Source organism: Pristis pectinata, chromosome 4 (genome assembly GCF_009764475.1).
Source record: "Pristis pectinata isolate sPriPec2 chromosome 4, sPriPec2.1.pri, whole genome shotgun sequence".
NCBI classification, from domain to species: domain Eukaryota; kingdom Metazoa; phylum Chordata; class Chondrichthyes; order Rhinopristiformes; family Pristidae; genus Pristis; species Pristis pectinata.
In genome coordinates, this window is record NC_067408.1 from 90,747,317 (window position 1) to 90,762,659 (window position 15,343).

At 41.5% G+C, this 15,343-nt stretch overlaps 1 protein-coding gene and 1 long non-coding RNA gene across 2 annotated transcripts in view; one reads left to right on the forward strand and one right to left on the reverse strand.

The window, feature by feature from the left end:
* Positions 1 to 13,895, reverse strand: part of LOC127570075 (uncharacterized) — a 34,035-nt gene extending 20,140 nt beyond the window's left edge. Inside the window, exons 1-2 of the long non-coding RNA XR_007956296.1 lie at positions 13,842 to 13,895; positions 2,437 to 2,659 (exon numbers count right to left, since the gene is read on the reverse strand). This is a non-coding gene — a long non-coding RNA (uncharacterized LOC127570075). The remainder of the gene's footprint in view (positions 1 to 2,436; positions 2,660 to 13,841) is intronic.
* Positions 13,316 to 15,343, forward strand: part of LOC127570073 (prostaglandin F2 receptor negative regulator-like) — a 51,876-nt gene continuing 49,848 nt past the window's right edge. Inside the window, exon 1 of the mRNA XM_052015330.1 lies at positions 13,316 to 14,313. Coding sequence (XP_051871290.1) covers positions 14,265 to 14,313 — 49 coding nt within the window. The 5' untranslated portion in view covers positions 13,316 to 14,264. The remainder of the gene's footprint in view (positions 14,314 to 15,343) is intronic.

Consider the following 15,343-nt stretch of genomic DNA (forward strand, 5'->3'; position numbering starts at 1 on the left):
GTTAGGTTTACTGTTCACGTGCTGTACAACAACACAAGAAATAGGAACAGGAGAAGGCCACCTGGACTTGTATTCAATATCACCTCTGTTCAATATGATCACAGCTGATCCATCCAAGGATTCAATTCCTCTTATGTGCCAGTTCCCCTGAGCTCTGAATTTGCCAGTCTTTCAAAAAAACATTGTCAAAATATCTCCAGTGATGTAGCTTCCACAACCCTCCACAGAGAATTCCAAACATTCTCCACTGCTCTGTACTTCTACTGTGTTTTATGTTCCATTTCAGATTTCCAGCATTCACAGTAGCTGACTTTCATCTAAACTTCTTGGGCTTGAGAGCCATTTGCACAAAGCTAAATAAAAAAGGCTCACAGTGTTGAATACAGCTTCCAGAGTGAAGCAACTTTGGCCACATTTCTGGGTGTCTTAAACTCAGTTATTAACATCTTATATTCAGAGTTGGTCAATATCTTAGTGTTTACGAGTTCAGTTTTGCGAGCATCTAACTTGCCTAAATGACATCAACAGTCGGATAACGCTCAAAACTCATTATCAGCAACCACGATGAAAACCATAGGTTTTCAACCACAGTGGTCTGAAAAATGTCAGTCGTTGTTCACTACTAGAACAACTAGCTATTTGATTGGTCAGAAACAAAGCTACTTAAGGGGCTGATCTCACTAAACCTGCATTTGTAGCCAGCCTGCTGCACACCACTCTCCAGGATCACTACTTACTGTGCAAACTGCTCACACTGAACATTGACCCGAGTCCACCATGCTGCAACAAGTCAAGTTCAAGTTTATTGTTATGGACATACATACCCAGGGTATAAATACCATGAAAATTAGTTTTTTTGCAGCAGCATAGTACATTACAAACATAAATTATACCTAACTTACACAACAAAATAAACGAAAATAAACATAATGACATTAGTGCTAGTTGAGGGAAATATAATCCGAGGTAGAATTTGGGTTTCTCAGGTCAGTTCAAGAACCTGATGGCAGAGGGGAAGAAGCTGTTATTGAACCTTGAGGTGTGGGTCTTCAGGCTCCTGTACCTCCTGTCTGATGACAGCAATGAGAAGAGGACATGGCCCGGATGCTGGGGGTCCCGGATGCTTGATGCCGCCTTCCTGAGATATTGCCTCTTGAAGATGTTGTCAATGGTGGGGAGAACTGTACCTGTGATGAAACTGGCAGAGTTCACCACTCTATGTAGCCCCTTGCATCCCTGTGATTTGGAGTTTCCATAGCAGGCTGTGATGCAACCAGTTAGAATGATTTCCACTGTACATCTGTAGAAGTTTGTCGGAGTCTTCAATGATACGCCAAATCTCCTTAAACTTCTAAGATTGTAGAGATGCTGGTGCACCACCTTCATGGCTGTATGGTGCTGGGTCCAGGATAGATCCTCCGAGATGTCGACACCCAGGAACTTGAAACTGCTCACCTTTTCCACCGCAGACCCTTCAGTGATGACGGTATATATTCGTCTGACATCCCCTTCCTAAAGTCCACAATCATCTCCTTGGTTCTGCTGACACTGAGCGCAAGCTTGCTGTTGCGACACCTCTCAACCAGCTGACCTATTTCACTCCTGTACACCTCCTCGTCACCATCTGTGATTCTGCCAACAACCATGGTGTCATCAGTGAATTTGTAGGTGGCGTTGGAGCTATGCTTAACCACACACTCATAGATATAGAGATGGTAGAGCAGGGGCTAAGCATGCAGCGCTGAGGTGCGCTTTGTTGATGGTCAGTGAGGAGCGGGTGAGGTTTCCAATCTGTACTGATTGTGTTCTCCCAGTGAGGAAGTTGAGGATCCAATTGCAGAGGGACGTACATAGGCCCAGGTCTTGCAGTCTGACAATAACAGTAATTCATCAGTGTAAGCCTTTGACCCATCTACATGAATCCACAATTACTGCAACTATTAAATCATCCTGCTGTAAAGGATCCCAACAACTGTAGGCTCTGGTGAGAGCACGGATTGTTCTATGATGCCAGACACATTAAGACAGCCTGGGTAACTCTGTGCAGCCTCATGACACCCTAGATTGCCCTCACACAGCTAGGCTCATTGTTCGCTCTGAATGATGGTGTGGAGGTTTCCCAAAAAGTGGACAAGCATCACACAAGAAACTGACTTCATGCTCTTGCAGCAGGTGACAACAGGGTACAAATTGCATCATTTACTTAGACAGTCAACTTGTGCACTGTGCAGCTCTACAAGCCCTACAGTACATTTGGCTGACTTACCTCAGTGAAGTAAGTATAAGGAAATGAGGGATGTAAAGCATGAAAAGAGTCTACAGTCAGATAAAAGTCTTCACACACAAGATGCACAATGGAATAGCAACAACTCTAATGGAACAAAATATTTGATTACAGACGAAACTTGCTGAAAGACTGAATCAAAATCTACTCACAACTAGTGCCCCTTAGTTCTTCTGGTTTTCCATGTGGGCCACACCTTGATGCCTCTCCAGTGCCTGTCACCTGGCTGCTGGGTGGTCTTGTTCTCAGCTGAAGTGTCCTCTCATGATCCCCAGGAATGGCCAGCTCAAAACAGTGAAGTACCAATGGGCTTGTCTGCAGTTCGGAGGAGTAGACTTGGGTGTACCGGTGAGGGTACTGCTTAAGAGCCAGCAGCTGCAAGAAGGAACCCGACATCTTAGAAAGACAGGAATCTCAATAACCACACTCCCATGATACTAGGTTGACCAGTGTAAGCACCTAGTGTTGCCAAGATCACACAACTGTCTTCAGAGCCTCTAGAACCCTGCAAAGGCCAGCAAATAGATCTTGGAATGTGACTGTTCTGCTCCCTGACGGTAATAGTAAAGTCCTGCAGAGCCATCTCTGGAAATCTGATTGATGCTGTTTCAGGGTAAGCAGTACTTTAGTGGACTTGGACAGTGCATCAATAGAGGCCCACACAATCCTTGTCTCCCTTTCCACCCAAGATTTCATTATTCAGGTGTAGGGAAAACTCTTAAGGCCTAGAAATTTTTCCACGCCTTTTTTTTTGGCATCAAGGCAGTTTGGGTCACTGTAACGTCATTTATGAAAGTTCCAATTAACCCACAACTTCAATTGTAAGATTCAAAGAATGGCATTGCTGGGTTTCCTTGCATAATGCTGTGCTGAAACTGATATTATTAATTTGGTGTGGCATTCCCTAATGTTGCAAATTCTCACAGCTGTCAACATTTAACCACTGCTATCGTTGCAGTCTGCTCTTAAAGAGACATACCACAATGCATGCAACACTTTCCACTACAGTGAAGTTTTGCTACAGAATGAATGAATACTGCAACTGTTGTAGGGTTTCAATCATCCTCCACACCAAAGTAATTAGTCGAATATGAGGCTCCTCTGTTCATCAAGTTACTTGACGAAATGCAAGGAAGCCACCTAGATACAGAGTTCTGTGCTAAAGTAAAGGTCATACCTAAAACAGTGATTATTATACTCTAAACATAGTTACATATGATTTGTATCATTTAACTCTAAATTTACAAATCATAGATGAACATTTTCCTGACCAATGTGTGAAAATTTATTTATCAGCTTGATCAACCCAAGATGAAACCCCTGCCACGATCAAGATCCAAACATAACAAAGCATCCTTCTGCTTCAATCAAGCAGTCAATGTCACATCCTTCCAAAGGTCTTTCGTATTCAATAGTTCTATTATTAGCAGTCACATTTCTTCAACCATTTACATTCACAAACCTATTACCTTTCCCCACTTTTCTATATGGGTTAATTGTTTCAGAAAGAAGCCTCTGACTCATTTTATTACTTTTACATTCTATATTCCATAGCCTATCTGTAGCCAACAGGTCAATGAAGTATTTCCTATGTACCGTCATCTGTATTGCCATGGATGTTATTATGAAGATTGCTATAAGCCTGTGACCTTATCTTCAAGGGAACATTCCAGTGGGCTGTTTATTTGTTATTATTGGTACTCCCACGAAGTCTAACTTGTTTAATAGGGCAGGGACATTTGTTCTGTTACAATATGTTTTATAGCAGTTGCATCAACATCCCAAGTATCATAAAAATATTTCACCAGGAGATTTTGTAACTCTACACAATGACGTGAGGGAGATATGTACTTGCTCCCAGAGGGTGAGGGGAATCTGTTCAGGTTTGTCGAAGAACTATGTTTGTGCAAGACGTGTTCTTTGTGACAGGGCTCACAGTGGCCCCAAGAACACCTAGCATAGATCATCAGGGAAATCTCTGCAAGGACATGAAGGAAGTCTATGAATGCATGCACAAGTAAACACCAATGCTTTCTCTGCTTGCTCCTGCAGGTTTAAGGAAATATAGGGAAATCTTCCCTCCTTCAATGTAGAGTTTGGCTGTGATCATGCAGCAGTGATCAGCAAACCATGAGATATGGTGAAGATCAGCAGGTGAAGCTTGGAATGATCCTGAGACCAGGAAGCTGACACTGACTGTCATGTTGACCTCCACTGGCAAAATAGTCAAGGCACCTGAGGGAGCTTGTATTTAAGATCACAGACCATAGTGAGGACCAACAATGCAGTTGAGTGTTGTCCCATTAAACTGCAGAGTTTCAGGGAAAAGAGGATTGGAAGATCCTGGTTGTTCTGGGAACAAATAATAACTGTAGTTTTCAGACTAACAAGGCTGAAAAATCACTCTGATTGTGATTTTTCACAATTAGCTGTTGACAAATTTGTGATAGTTGTCCCCTAGGAAAAAAGATGCCGACACAAAGAAAATCCTGGTGGAAAATCAGGAATGGATTTCCTGCCCAGAAATTCACATTAAATTGCTGTACTTCAAGTTAAGCTTATTTTCAGCAACATAACACTGTTCCTTTTGGAGATGTGTGGAACTATTTCTCAACCTCTCCTTTCTGTGAATTATGACCTTAATTCCTAACCGACTTTTGTCTGACTCTCCTCCAGCCAATGATACCAGTATTGATGTACTGAACCTTGTTTAATGTCAATGTATTGCCTCTACTTCTGACTAAGTGGGAGTGTTCTGATGAAGGTATGGCTATCTTCATCAGAACACTCCCAAATTCAAGTGAATGAACCACAACCACAAGATTAGTTGGTATACAGATGACTCAGTTATTATGAGATTTGCACAACCATGTTAAACTTTATCGTATTTTGTCCTCTTTCATCAGAGCTACAGTCAGATCTACATCTGATCATTTTAAAGAGAAAGGGCAACTCACGGTTACTCTTCTCTTTGCCAAGGTGTCTCAGTCCTTTTCTCCTTATCAATTCTAAGCATGACAAACACATGGATCTTTTTGTCTCCACAGATTCCCATAACATAAAAGATTCACCCTGGGTTTTCATCACTTTATCTTCATCTCACTATTGTGCTTTCCACACTTGTTACTTTTGTGAATCCCACTATAAATATCCTTGATCCCATTGTTGTGCCACTTTTAGAGAACACAGGAACTGAAAGAGGCCATTTAGCCTGTTCCACCATTCACCAAGATCTGTGACCTTATTCCAAATACCAATCATCTCCTCAATCCCTTAATACCTGTGATTTTCAAAAATATCAATGTCCACTTCACAATTAGCAGTTCAACTAGAATCAATTGTCATAAATGAAAGAGTTCCAAATTTCCACCAATCTTTTTGTATGGAAGCGGTTTTCTTTTCAATCCTGTAAAACCTAGGTCTAATTTTTAGATTCGAGCCCTGGATTCCCCGACCAGTGGAAATAGTTTCCCTCTTTTTATCCTTTTAGTTGACTTTAATATCTTGAAATCTCTGATTCAATCAGCCTTTACCATCTAAACTGCAGGGAATACACTGTTAGTTAGCTTTCTTGTAATGTAATCCTTGGTTTGCCAATACCATTCTGATAAACCAGCACAGTACTCCCTCATAGGTCATTATGTTCAATTTAAGGTTTGGAACACAGAAAGAGTACTCCAGCCATGGTCTAGTGAGAGCTTTATACTGCTGCAGAATAACAACTATTTTCTGTATCTCCAATCCTCTGGAACACACACTGGTATTCAAGTAATTTTTTGTACTTGTCCATGAAATTTTAATGATCTATGTACAAGAACCTCTAACTCTCTTTGTAAGTCTATTACTTTTATTTTTTCACCATTTATAACAAATTCTATCCTATTTAAGTCCAAGGTTAATTTCAATTCATTGTTCACAAGATAGAAATTTGAAACAGCTGTTAAAATTCTAGAATTGGTGGAGGTTGACTTCCATAGGATGAGACAAACCCTTCCTGTTCCTTATGGAACTTTTCATTGTTAACATATACCTTTCTCTGGTTCTGTTCTTGCTGCTTTGAAAATGTTATCACCAACCCTCATAGAGTCATAGAGCGATACAGCATGGAATCAGGCACTTCGGCCCACTGAGTCCATGCCAACCTTCAACCACCCGTTTACATTTATCCTACATCATTGTTTTTATTCTCCCCATATTCTCATCAATTCCCCTCAGAGCCTACCATTTACCCACACACTGGGGAAAATTCACAGTGGCCCATTAACCTACAAACCTGCACGTCTTTGGAATGTGGGAGGAAACCAGAGCACTGAGGGGAGCCCACATGGTAACGTTCAAAGTCCACACAGACAGTACTGAGATCAGGATTAAACTCGTATTTCTGAAGCTGTGAGGCAGCAGTTCTACCAGCTGTGCCCCTGTGCCCACTGTTCAAAAACCCACCAATGTCAATCCATCCTCCTTCTTCTGCATTTGCTCTTTTTTGTGAAGCACCATGAGATATGTTATGACCTCAATGCACTCTGTACTAACTCAATATAACTGCACTGTGTAATGAATTGACCTGTACGATCGGTATGCAAGACAAGTTTTTCACTGTCCGTCGGTACAAGTGGCAATACTAAACCAATACCAATTCACAATCTCTTGTCATCATTATACTCATTGGAAGCAGACAGGGTTGCAATTACATTGATAGCATGATGAATGACAAGGTTCTTTTCTTTCTTTCTTTTTCAACCTTTTTATTAGTTTTCAAATTAATACAGATTAATATATCAATGTTTATACATGTAATACAAAGAGATCAGGAGAACAATCATGACATGGATAATCATAAAGAACAATAGAGTATAAAAAACATCTGTAGATCCAATGATCTGTTAGTGAATGAATATAAAAGAAAAAGATTTATTATAAAATATAAAAAAAGAAAAAACCCCAAAACAATAAGAAAAATTATAAACAATATATCAAACCAAACTAAGCTAAAGAAAAATAAATTTTAAAAAAACAGAAAAAACTGGACTAAAATTTCTCAATAGAAACAGAGCAATATTATGTCATCAACTCCGTTCCTCTAAATTGAAAGGTTATTATAAAACAAGGTTCTTTTGATGGAAATGACTCAGAAGGGAAAGAAAGGATGATTATGTTTGTATTTGATGTGGCTTGAATTCATATAAACATCAGACAAAATTTTGTGTGTTCAGATTCAGCACTCATGATTGGTGCCAATAGTACGAAGTTGTGGAAAACAATTGCTCCATTCACCTGCTTCGGTCTTTTGGGGATTATCTGGGGTTGGGCGAGACTTAACATGAAGATGCTTAAGATATCCAACATTTTTTTAAAAAGTGCACCAAATGATATAAGTGGGACTAACATTTGCTCAGCTCATATGATGTTTTCAATTAACTTTCAGATGGTAAATATTAAATGCAATTAATCATGGTTCCAAAATTGAATTCCGAAATTGCTGTCAAGAATATTCACAAAGTCTCAGATCAGTAGTCCAGGATTTTGTGAGAAATAAGGTGACATGAGAAGAGCTTTGAATTACAATTTGAAGGTTTCAAGAATTACCAGCATGTATCAGTGGTTTCTTCAATTAATTCTGTTACTACATCCCCTTCAGCAGTTCAAAGGGCACATTTCCTCCACGACTCCCTAGTTCACTCTTTCGTCTCAACTAATATTTTCTCATGGCATCTTCCCATGTAACCTGCAGCTTTAACTTTTCTCTTTCCACTTTTCAGTGAGGTAACCACTCCTTCCAAGTAAATGAGCAATTCACTTATATTTCTTCATATTCATGCATTTGCTGCTCACAAAATGGTCATCTCTACTTCGGAGAAACCAAACTCCATTCAATCCGCAAGGTGGACACAATTTCCACTGATTATCATTGTAGTTTTCCATCTCACTCCCACTCTGATTTCACTGTCTTTGATCTCCCACACTGTTCCAATGAAGCTAATTCAAGCTTGAGAAACAGTATTTTATCCTTCAACTAGGCACATTACAGCATTCAAGAATCAACACTGAATGCAACGATTTCAAGAAATCTGTCTTTCCTGTCTGTACCAGAACTAGCCTGTTCAAATAAAAAGCCATCAACCTGCAATGTTAACACACTTTTTCTGTCTCCACAGATGTTACTTGACCTGGTACATATTTCCATTATTCTCTTTTGTGTTAGATTTCCAGCAACTTTTGTGTTTTATGTTACACAGTTCTAGCACATTTTTTTTTGCTATTACGGGGGCCCCCCCCCCCCCCCCAGCCTCATTCATCTCCTTCTATTCACAAATCCAGGCAGATCAGCTGTGATTACTAAACCTATACTACCCTCCCTCAGCCAAGGCCATCACCTCATTTAGTCTCTTTTGGTTTCCACCCACAAACATTCCCTTTGTTCACTTCACACCCTCACTCTTCTCTGCAACTTAAAACATGATTGATTTAGATACAAACATATGAATTAGGGATAGGAATAGGCAACTTGGCCCTGAAGCCTACTCCACCATTTAGTAAGATCATGGTAAACCTTATTTTAACCATAATTCTGCACTCTTCTAACCAAGGTAACTTTTCATCTCATTGCTTACCAAGAACCTGTCCACCTCTGCCTTAAAAAAATTCAAAGATTCTGATTCCATCAATCTTTCAGAAAGAGTTCCGAAGACTTGTGATCATTTGAGGAAAAAAATCAACTCTTCCCTGTTTTAAATGGGGGACCCCTTTGTTTTAAAACAGTGATTTCTAGTTCCAGATTCTCTCACAAGAGGACCAAACAAACATCTGCTACTAAATTCCAGGAATACAAGTCTAGTCCTTCCAACCTTTCCCCATAAAATAATCTGATCATTCCATAACTCCTTTAAATTTTGCCCATAGGAAGAAAACAAATAGAGAACATAGGTACTCTATGGAATATGTTGAGTAAGTTAAGAAAAAAAATAGTAAAATCTCCAGATGTTTTGGGAAACTTGATGTTGCTGGTGCACGATCACTGTGTTATATCAATCAACAAACCAATTATACAGCCAAATAAGTACAGTACATGTTAAGGCTGCATATTGTGCACTGTGCCCAATTCTGGCAGCTAAAATATTACAATAACAGTATCAGGTTAAGTAAATAGATGAGTACATGGCAGGTGGAAATATAATGTCAAAAAAATGAGGTAATCTTTTTTCGTAGAAGTAGAAATATTGAATACAGATAAGGTGAGCGGTGTTGGCATTCAATGTAACCTGATGTTGTATATGCATCACTGAAAGTTAATATGTGGGAATAAAAGGCAAATGGCATGTTGGCCTTTATTCCAAGAGGCCATTTTGGTCCAATTATATATGGCCCTGGTAAGACCACATCTTCTCCCTAACTGCAGAAGAATAAATTTGTGATAGAGGGACTGCAATGATTGATTCCTGGGATGGAAAATTTGTCTTACAAGGAGACATTAAGCAGACTGGGCATACACTTCTTATCATTTAGAAGAATGAGAACAAAAGAATCCAGAGCAGGAGTAGGTCATCCGGCCCTTTGTGTCTGCTCCACCATTCATTACGAACATGGTTGATCTTCTACAGTAGAGAATTCCAAAGATTCACCCTCCTCTGCATGAAAAAGATTCTCCTCATCTCAGTTCCAAAGAGCCTACCCATTATTCTGAGACTTTGACCCCTGGTTCTTGGCTCTGGGTTTATCAGCTCACCAACTACTACAATTACTTGTACTATTTTTGATGAATCCTCATTTTCACTGGACTCTTTGCTCTCTAATATTTCATTGATCTCATTGAAACATACAGAATTCTCATGTGGCCTAATGGATTAGCTGTGAGGATGACGCTTCTCCTGGCTAGGGTATCTAGAACCAGGGGTCATGGTCTCATACAAAAGGCTAAGCCATTCAAGACTGAGATGAGAAAGAATTTTCTTCTACCAATTGTACACTGAATCTTTGGAACCTCTATCCAAGGAGGCTGCAGAAACTGAGTCACTGTATTCCAGTTAGAGATTAACAGATATCTAGATAATAGTGGAAGGAAGTGATGGGGGATTACTGCAGGAAAGTGGCACTGTTAAAACACCAGCAATGATCTTAACGGATGGCCGAGCAGGCACTCAGAGGGATGAATGGCCTACACTTGCTTCTACTTCTTATGTTCTTGTCACAGTTCATAAAATAGGTAAGGCATTGATTCCCAGGGGTGGTGGGTGGAATTATAATCTAACCTGTCAAGATAAACTGATGGAATCGGATTGACTGTCTGTTTTACATCTCACATGATTTTACTTTCAAGTGAATTCAATTATCTAAAATGGTGGCAGCTGCCCACAAGGCAAGTTGTTTTAATAATAACGCTCATATCAGAGATCTGATGTATGAGAAAAGGCTAGAGAAGTTTGTCCTTTTCAACTTTAAAAAGAGTTAACAGGAAAATATTTTTTGGAGCCAGTAAAAAACAAAGTAAATGAAAACATAACTTCAAACTAAAATGCAGCAATAGGAGGAGGCAAGTTCAAACTAGCAGAAGTCAGATTCAATATTCATGCCAGGAAATTCAAACAATGTGTGAACAATGCTTTGTACAGAGATTCAGGTAAAATGGTTGAGTAGCAGAGAATGCTCTGAGGGAGATAGTTGAATTTTTCCAGAAGGTAGAGTTAAGATGTACTTAATAATCATCCTTGCACATATGATCTTGTATCAATTTCAAGGCAGAAGTCAGCCAAGCGGATCAGAACAAATTTCAATAACATGATGTATGAAGGCAGCCATAATACACTCAGTGAAATGATCTTCCCTACAACTTCATTGTGGCACTGAGGCCATGTTTTATACACTTTATTCAGTCTTTATAACCAGTCATCTTTTCTATTTTGCTGCAATTGGCTTTTTATTTGTAGGAGGGCAATTCACACAGAACCAATGAATTGGCCAAGTGCAACTTAAAAAGATGTACATATACAAATTCAACAATTTACTCATCCTTGATCAGCAGCACCATAAACTCAACTCTAATTCCAAAATTTAGTTTGTTTCAAATTAATGGAACAGAATTGCAAAAGTGGAGTAGAATTGATACCTACTAGTACCAGATGATTGGGGGGTGGCAAATATTGTTCCTTTGATCAAGAAAGGGAGTAGGGACAACCTTGGGAATTACAGGCCAGTGAGTCTTACTTCAGTGGTGGGCAAATTACTGGAGATTCTTAGAGACAAGATTTGTGGGCATTTGGAGAAGCATAGGCTGATTAGGGACAGTCAGCATGGCTTTGCAAGGGGCAGGTCATGCCTCATGAGCCTGATTGAATTCTTTGAAGATGTGACAAAGCACACTGATGAAGGTAGAGCAGTGGATGTGGTGTACATGAATTTTAGTAAGGCATTTGATAAGGTTCCTCAGTGAAGGCTTATTCAGAAAGCCAGAAGGCATGGGATCCAGGGAAACTTGGCAGTGTGGATTCACAATTGGCTTACTCATGGAAGACAGAGGGTGGTTGTAGATGGAGCGTATTCTGCCTGGAGGGTGGTGACGAGTGGTGTTCCGCGGGGATCTGTCCTGGGACCCCTGCTCTTTGTGATTTTTATAAATGATTTGGATGAGGATGTGGAAGGGTGGGTTAGTAGGTTTGCAGATGACACAAAGGTTGCTGGTATTGTGGATAGTGTAGAAGGTTACTGTAGGTTACAACAGGACATTGATAGGATGCAGAGAGGGGCTGAGAAGTGGCAGATGGAGTTCAGCCTGGAAAAGTGTGAAGTGATACACTGTTTAAGATCGAATTTGAAGGCAGAATACAAGGTTAATGGCAGGACTCTTAGCAATGTGGAGGAATAGAGGGATCTTGGTGTCCACGTCCATAGATCCCTCAAGGTTGCCACGCCGGTTGATAGGGTTATTAAGAAGGCGTATGGTGTGTTGGCCTTCATTCATCAGGGGACTGAGTTCAAGAGCTGCAAGGTAATGTTTGTAGCTGTATAAAACTCTGGTTAGACCACACTTGGAGTATTGTGTTCAGTTCTGGTCACCTCATTATAGGAAAGATATGGAAGCTTTAGAGAGGGTGCAGAGGAGATTTACAGGATGCTGCATGGATTGGAGGGCATGTCTCATGAGGATAGGTTGAGCGAGCTAGGGCTTTTCTCTTTGGAGCGAAGGAGGATGAGAGATGACTTGATAGAGGTGTACAAGATGATAAGAGGCATAGATTGAGTGGACAGCCAGAGACTTTTTCCCAGGGCAAAAATGGCTAACATGAGGGGCCATAATTTTAAGGTGATTGGAGGAAGGTATGGGGGGGGGGAGGGAATGTCAGAGATAAGTTTTTTTTACACAGAGAGTGGTGGGTGCATGGAATGCACTGCTGGCAGAGGTTGTGGAGGCAGATGCATTAAGGACATTTAAGAGACTCTTAGATAGCCACATGGATGATAGAAAAATGGAGGTCTATGTGGGAGGGAAGGGTTAGATAGATAGAGCAGGATAAAATGTCGGCACAATATGTTCAATGAAGCGTATTTTGACAGGGTATAAATTTCTGAGCAAATATACAATTATATAGAAGTTTTGGCAATCCCAAATGAAAATTTTTGGTCTGTACTGCAACGCAGGACCAGTGGCAGTCAACTTGCAACAGAAAGGACTCACAAACAGCAATGGAATATATCACAAGATCACCTAATTTTGGTGCAACACACAGAGGAACTCAGCAGTTCAGGCAGCATCTATGGAGGGAAAAGAACAGTCGACATTTTCAGTCAAGACCCTTCAACAGGACTGGAAAGAAAAAAGTGAGATAGCCAGTATAAAAAGCATAGGGGGGGGGGGGGAGGGGAGCATGAGCTGGCAGGTGATAGGTAGATCTAGGTGAGGGAATGAAAGACAGGTGGGGGGGAAGAAGGGGTGGAGCGAGAGCTGGCAGGTGATAGGTAGATCCAGGTGAGGGGAAGGGAAGAGTGGGAATGATGCAAGAAGTTGGGAGGTGACAAAGGGTGGAAAAAAAGATGGAATCTGATAGGAGAGGACAGTGGTCCATGGAATAAGGGGAAGGACATGGGGATTAATCACCTTAATTTTGGTGCCAGCTACAGTATAGAACCTGGAGAGAAATTCCTCTTTGCCCTGTATCCTTTCCTTCTATTTGAGAGAGGATGGATCTTTAGCTCTTCACAAGGACAAACGTCTCTGATAATGTAACACTCTTCTTGGTTTAGCATTTAAGAGACTATGAGGAACATTTGCTGTTAACCTCTGCAGCTTGAATTCACGACCTACCCACTCTGGCTGATAACACAGAAACCTGAGAACCCCAAATTAGATATAAAAATTGAAAGACGATTGATAAAACAAATTCATTAACAGTATAACGCATTCCACTTTGATACAAGTAGAACCTTTAACAGCAGAAATGAAACACACTCAGAAGAAATGAGCAAGCCCAGTGTAATTTTGTAACAAGAAACCTTAATGTAACCATAACTAAGTCTGACTGCTTTGAAAATAGGAGCTCATTTAAAAAAATAACCAATCTTTACACACCAGACAGAAAAGTCCGAGTTCCCGCAAGGCGGGAATGAATCCGCTGGATTCCTCTTTCTGCCGGAGGTCTCCGCCCGCTGGCCGCGCCCTCCCCTGCGTTGCGCCAATTACCTGCCAGACGCTTCCTTGGTGCTGTTGCCCGCTGCGTGCGGCCCGCCTTCCAGGGTTCAGAGAGCAGAAACTTGGGAGTACCTGATAATCGGTTTTATTTCTTCGAGTGTGAGAGTAGGTTTTCAAAGAAAGTTTTCAAAGTTGTTTCTTTTTTTTTGGTTTGACATAAGTTCAAGGATTGCGGTGTGGAGTTCTTAATGTTACAGAAAGTGGCACCTGGGGCGGGAGTGTGACGTGTTGGGAAGCTGCGAGCGAGGGGGAGAGGCTGCCGGCACCGAGTGGATCCCACAAGGACAGAGATCCTGGGAGGACATGCGGCGGTCGGTGTGGTTCCTTCTGCTCCTGCAGGCGCTGAATTGGGGTGAGTTTTGCGGCTCGGCTGCAGCGGAGGCGAGGGTGCGGAGGAACCTCTGGAGTGTAGCGGGGGCGGGGTGGGGGGGTGGTGTATGGTCGCGGCTGTGGAGGGGAGACTGGGAGGAGGTGGGGGTTGTCGGTGTGAGTCTCCGAGGAGCTGGCTGGGTGGGTGTGGGGTGGAGGGGGGAATAGGGAGAGTCGCTGTGAAGCTGTGGAAGATGGGGGTTGGTGCCGGGGTGCACAGCCGGTGTGGACTTTCTCTGCATTGAGACACGAGGCTCGCCAGCCCGCCCGACCGGTGGGGTTTGTCTCCGAGGTCGTCTTTGCTGTACCAATGTATTTTCAAACTCCTCATTAACGCTGCCCAGAACATTGCGGGGGAGGGGGTTGCCCTGTTTTATTGCTGCCACCCTTTGGATGGATTGTGAGGGTTTTTTTTCTTTAAAGAAAGGGAAAGCAGTTTTATTTGATGGTTAATTCGGGATCTTGAAACCTCCCTGTGGACTGAGAAACTGCTGAGTCTGAGCGATTGTTCTTTCGGGACTCGGATCGTTTAGAAGTGATTTAAGAGTTTGCAGGTTGTCTCTATTTGATGGAATTGCTGCTGTGATTTCAGTCTTCAGACCCAGTAGAATCATCGGGATGGTCTGTGCCCATTGTTTATATGTCAGTGATGTTTTAACGTCGTAGGGTTAGTGGGCGACTGATTTCAACAGCGCGACTGTACACCCCAGCAAGAAGTTCTCACCCTCTTCTCTTTTACCAATTTTAAACTGTTTTTAAATAATTTCTACATCAACCTTCTGCGGATAGAAAAAGGAGGCTGGGCGCCGTTTGAATATGGTAATTAGGCGCGGTACAGCCCCACTGCCCCAATATATTCATGATCTCTGATTCAGAATTACACAATTCTTTGACCGTATATACAATAGGATCCTTAACGAGGTTCAGAAATAAACATGTACATCTTAAGGAGACGGGGGAGTAGTGATTCCAGTACACAATGGCTTTCCCTTTACACTGCTCCATTTTCAGTA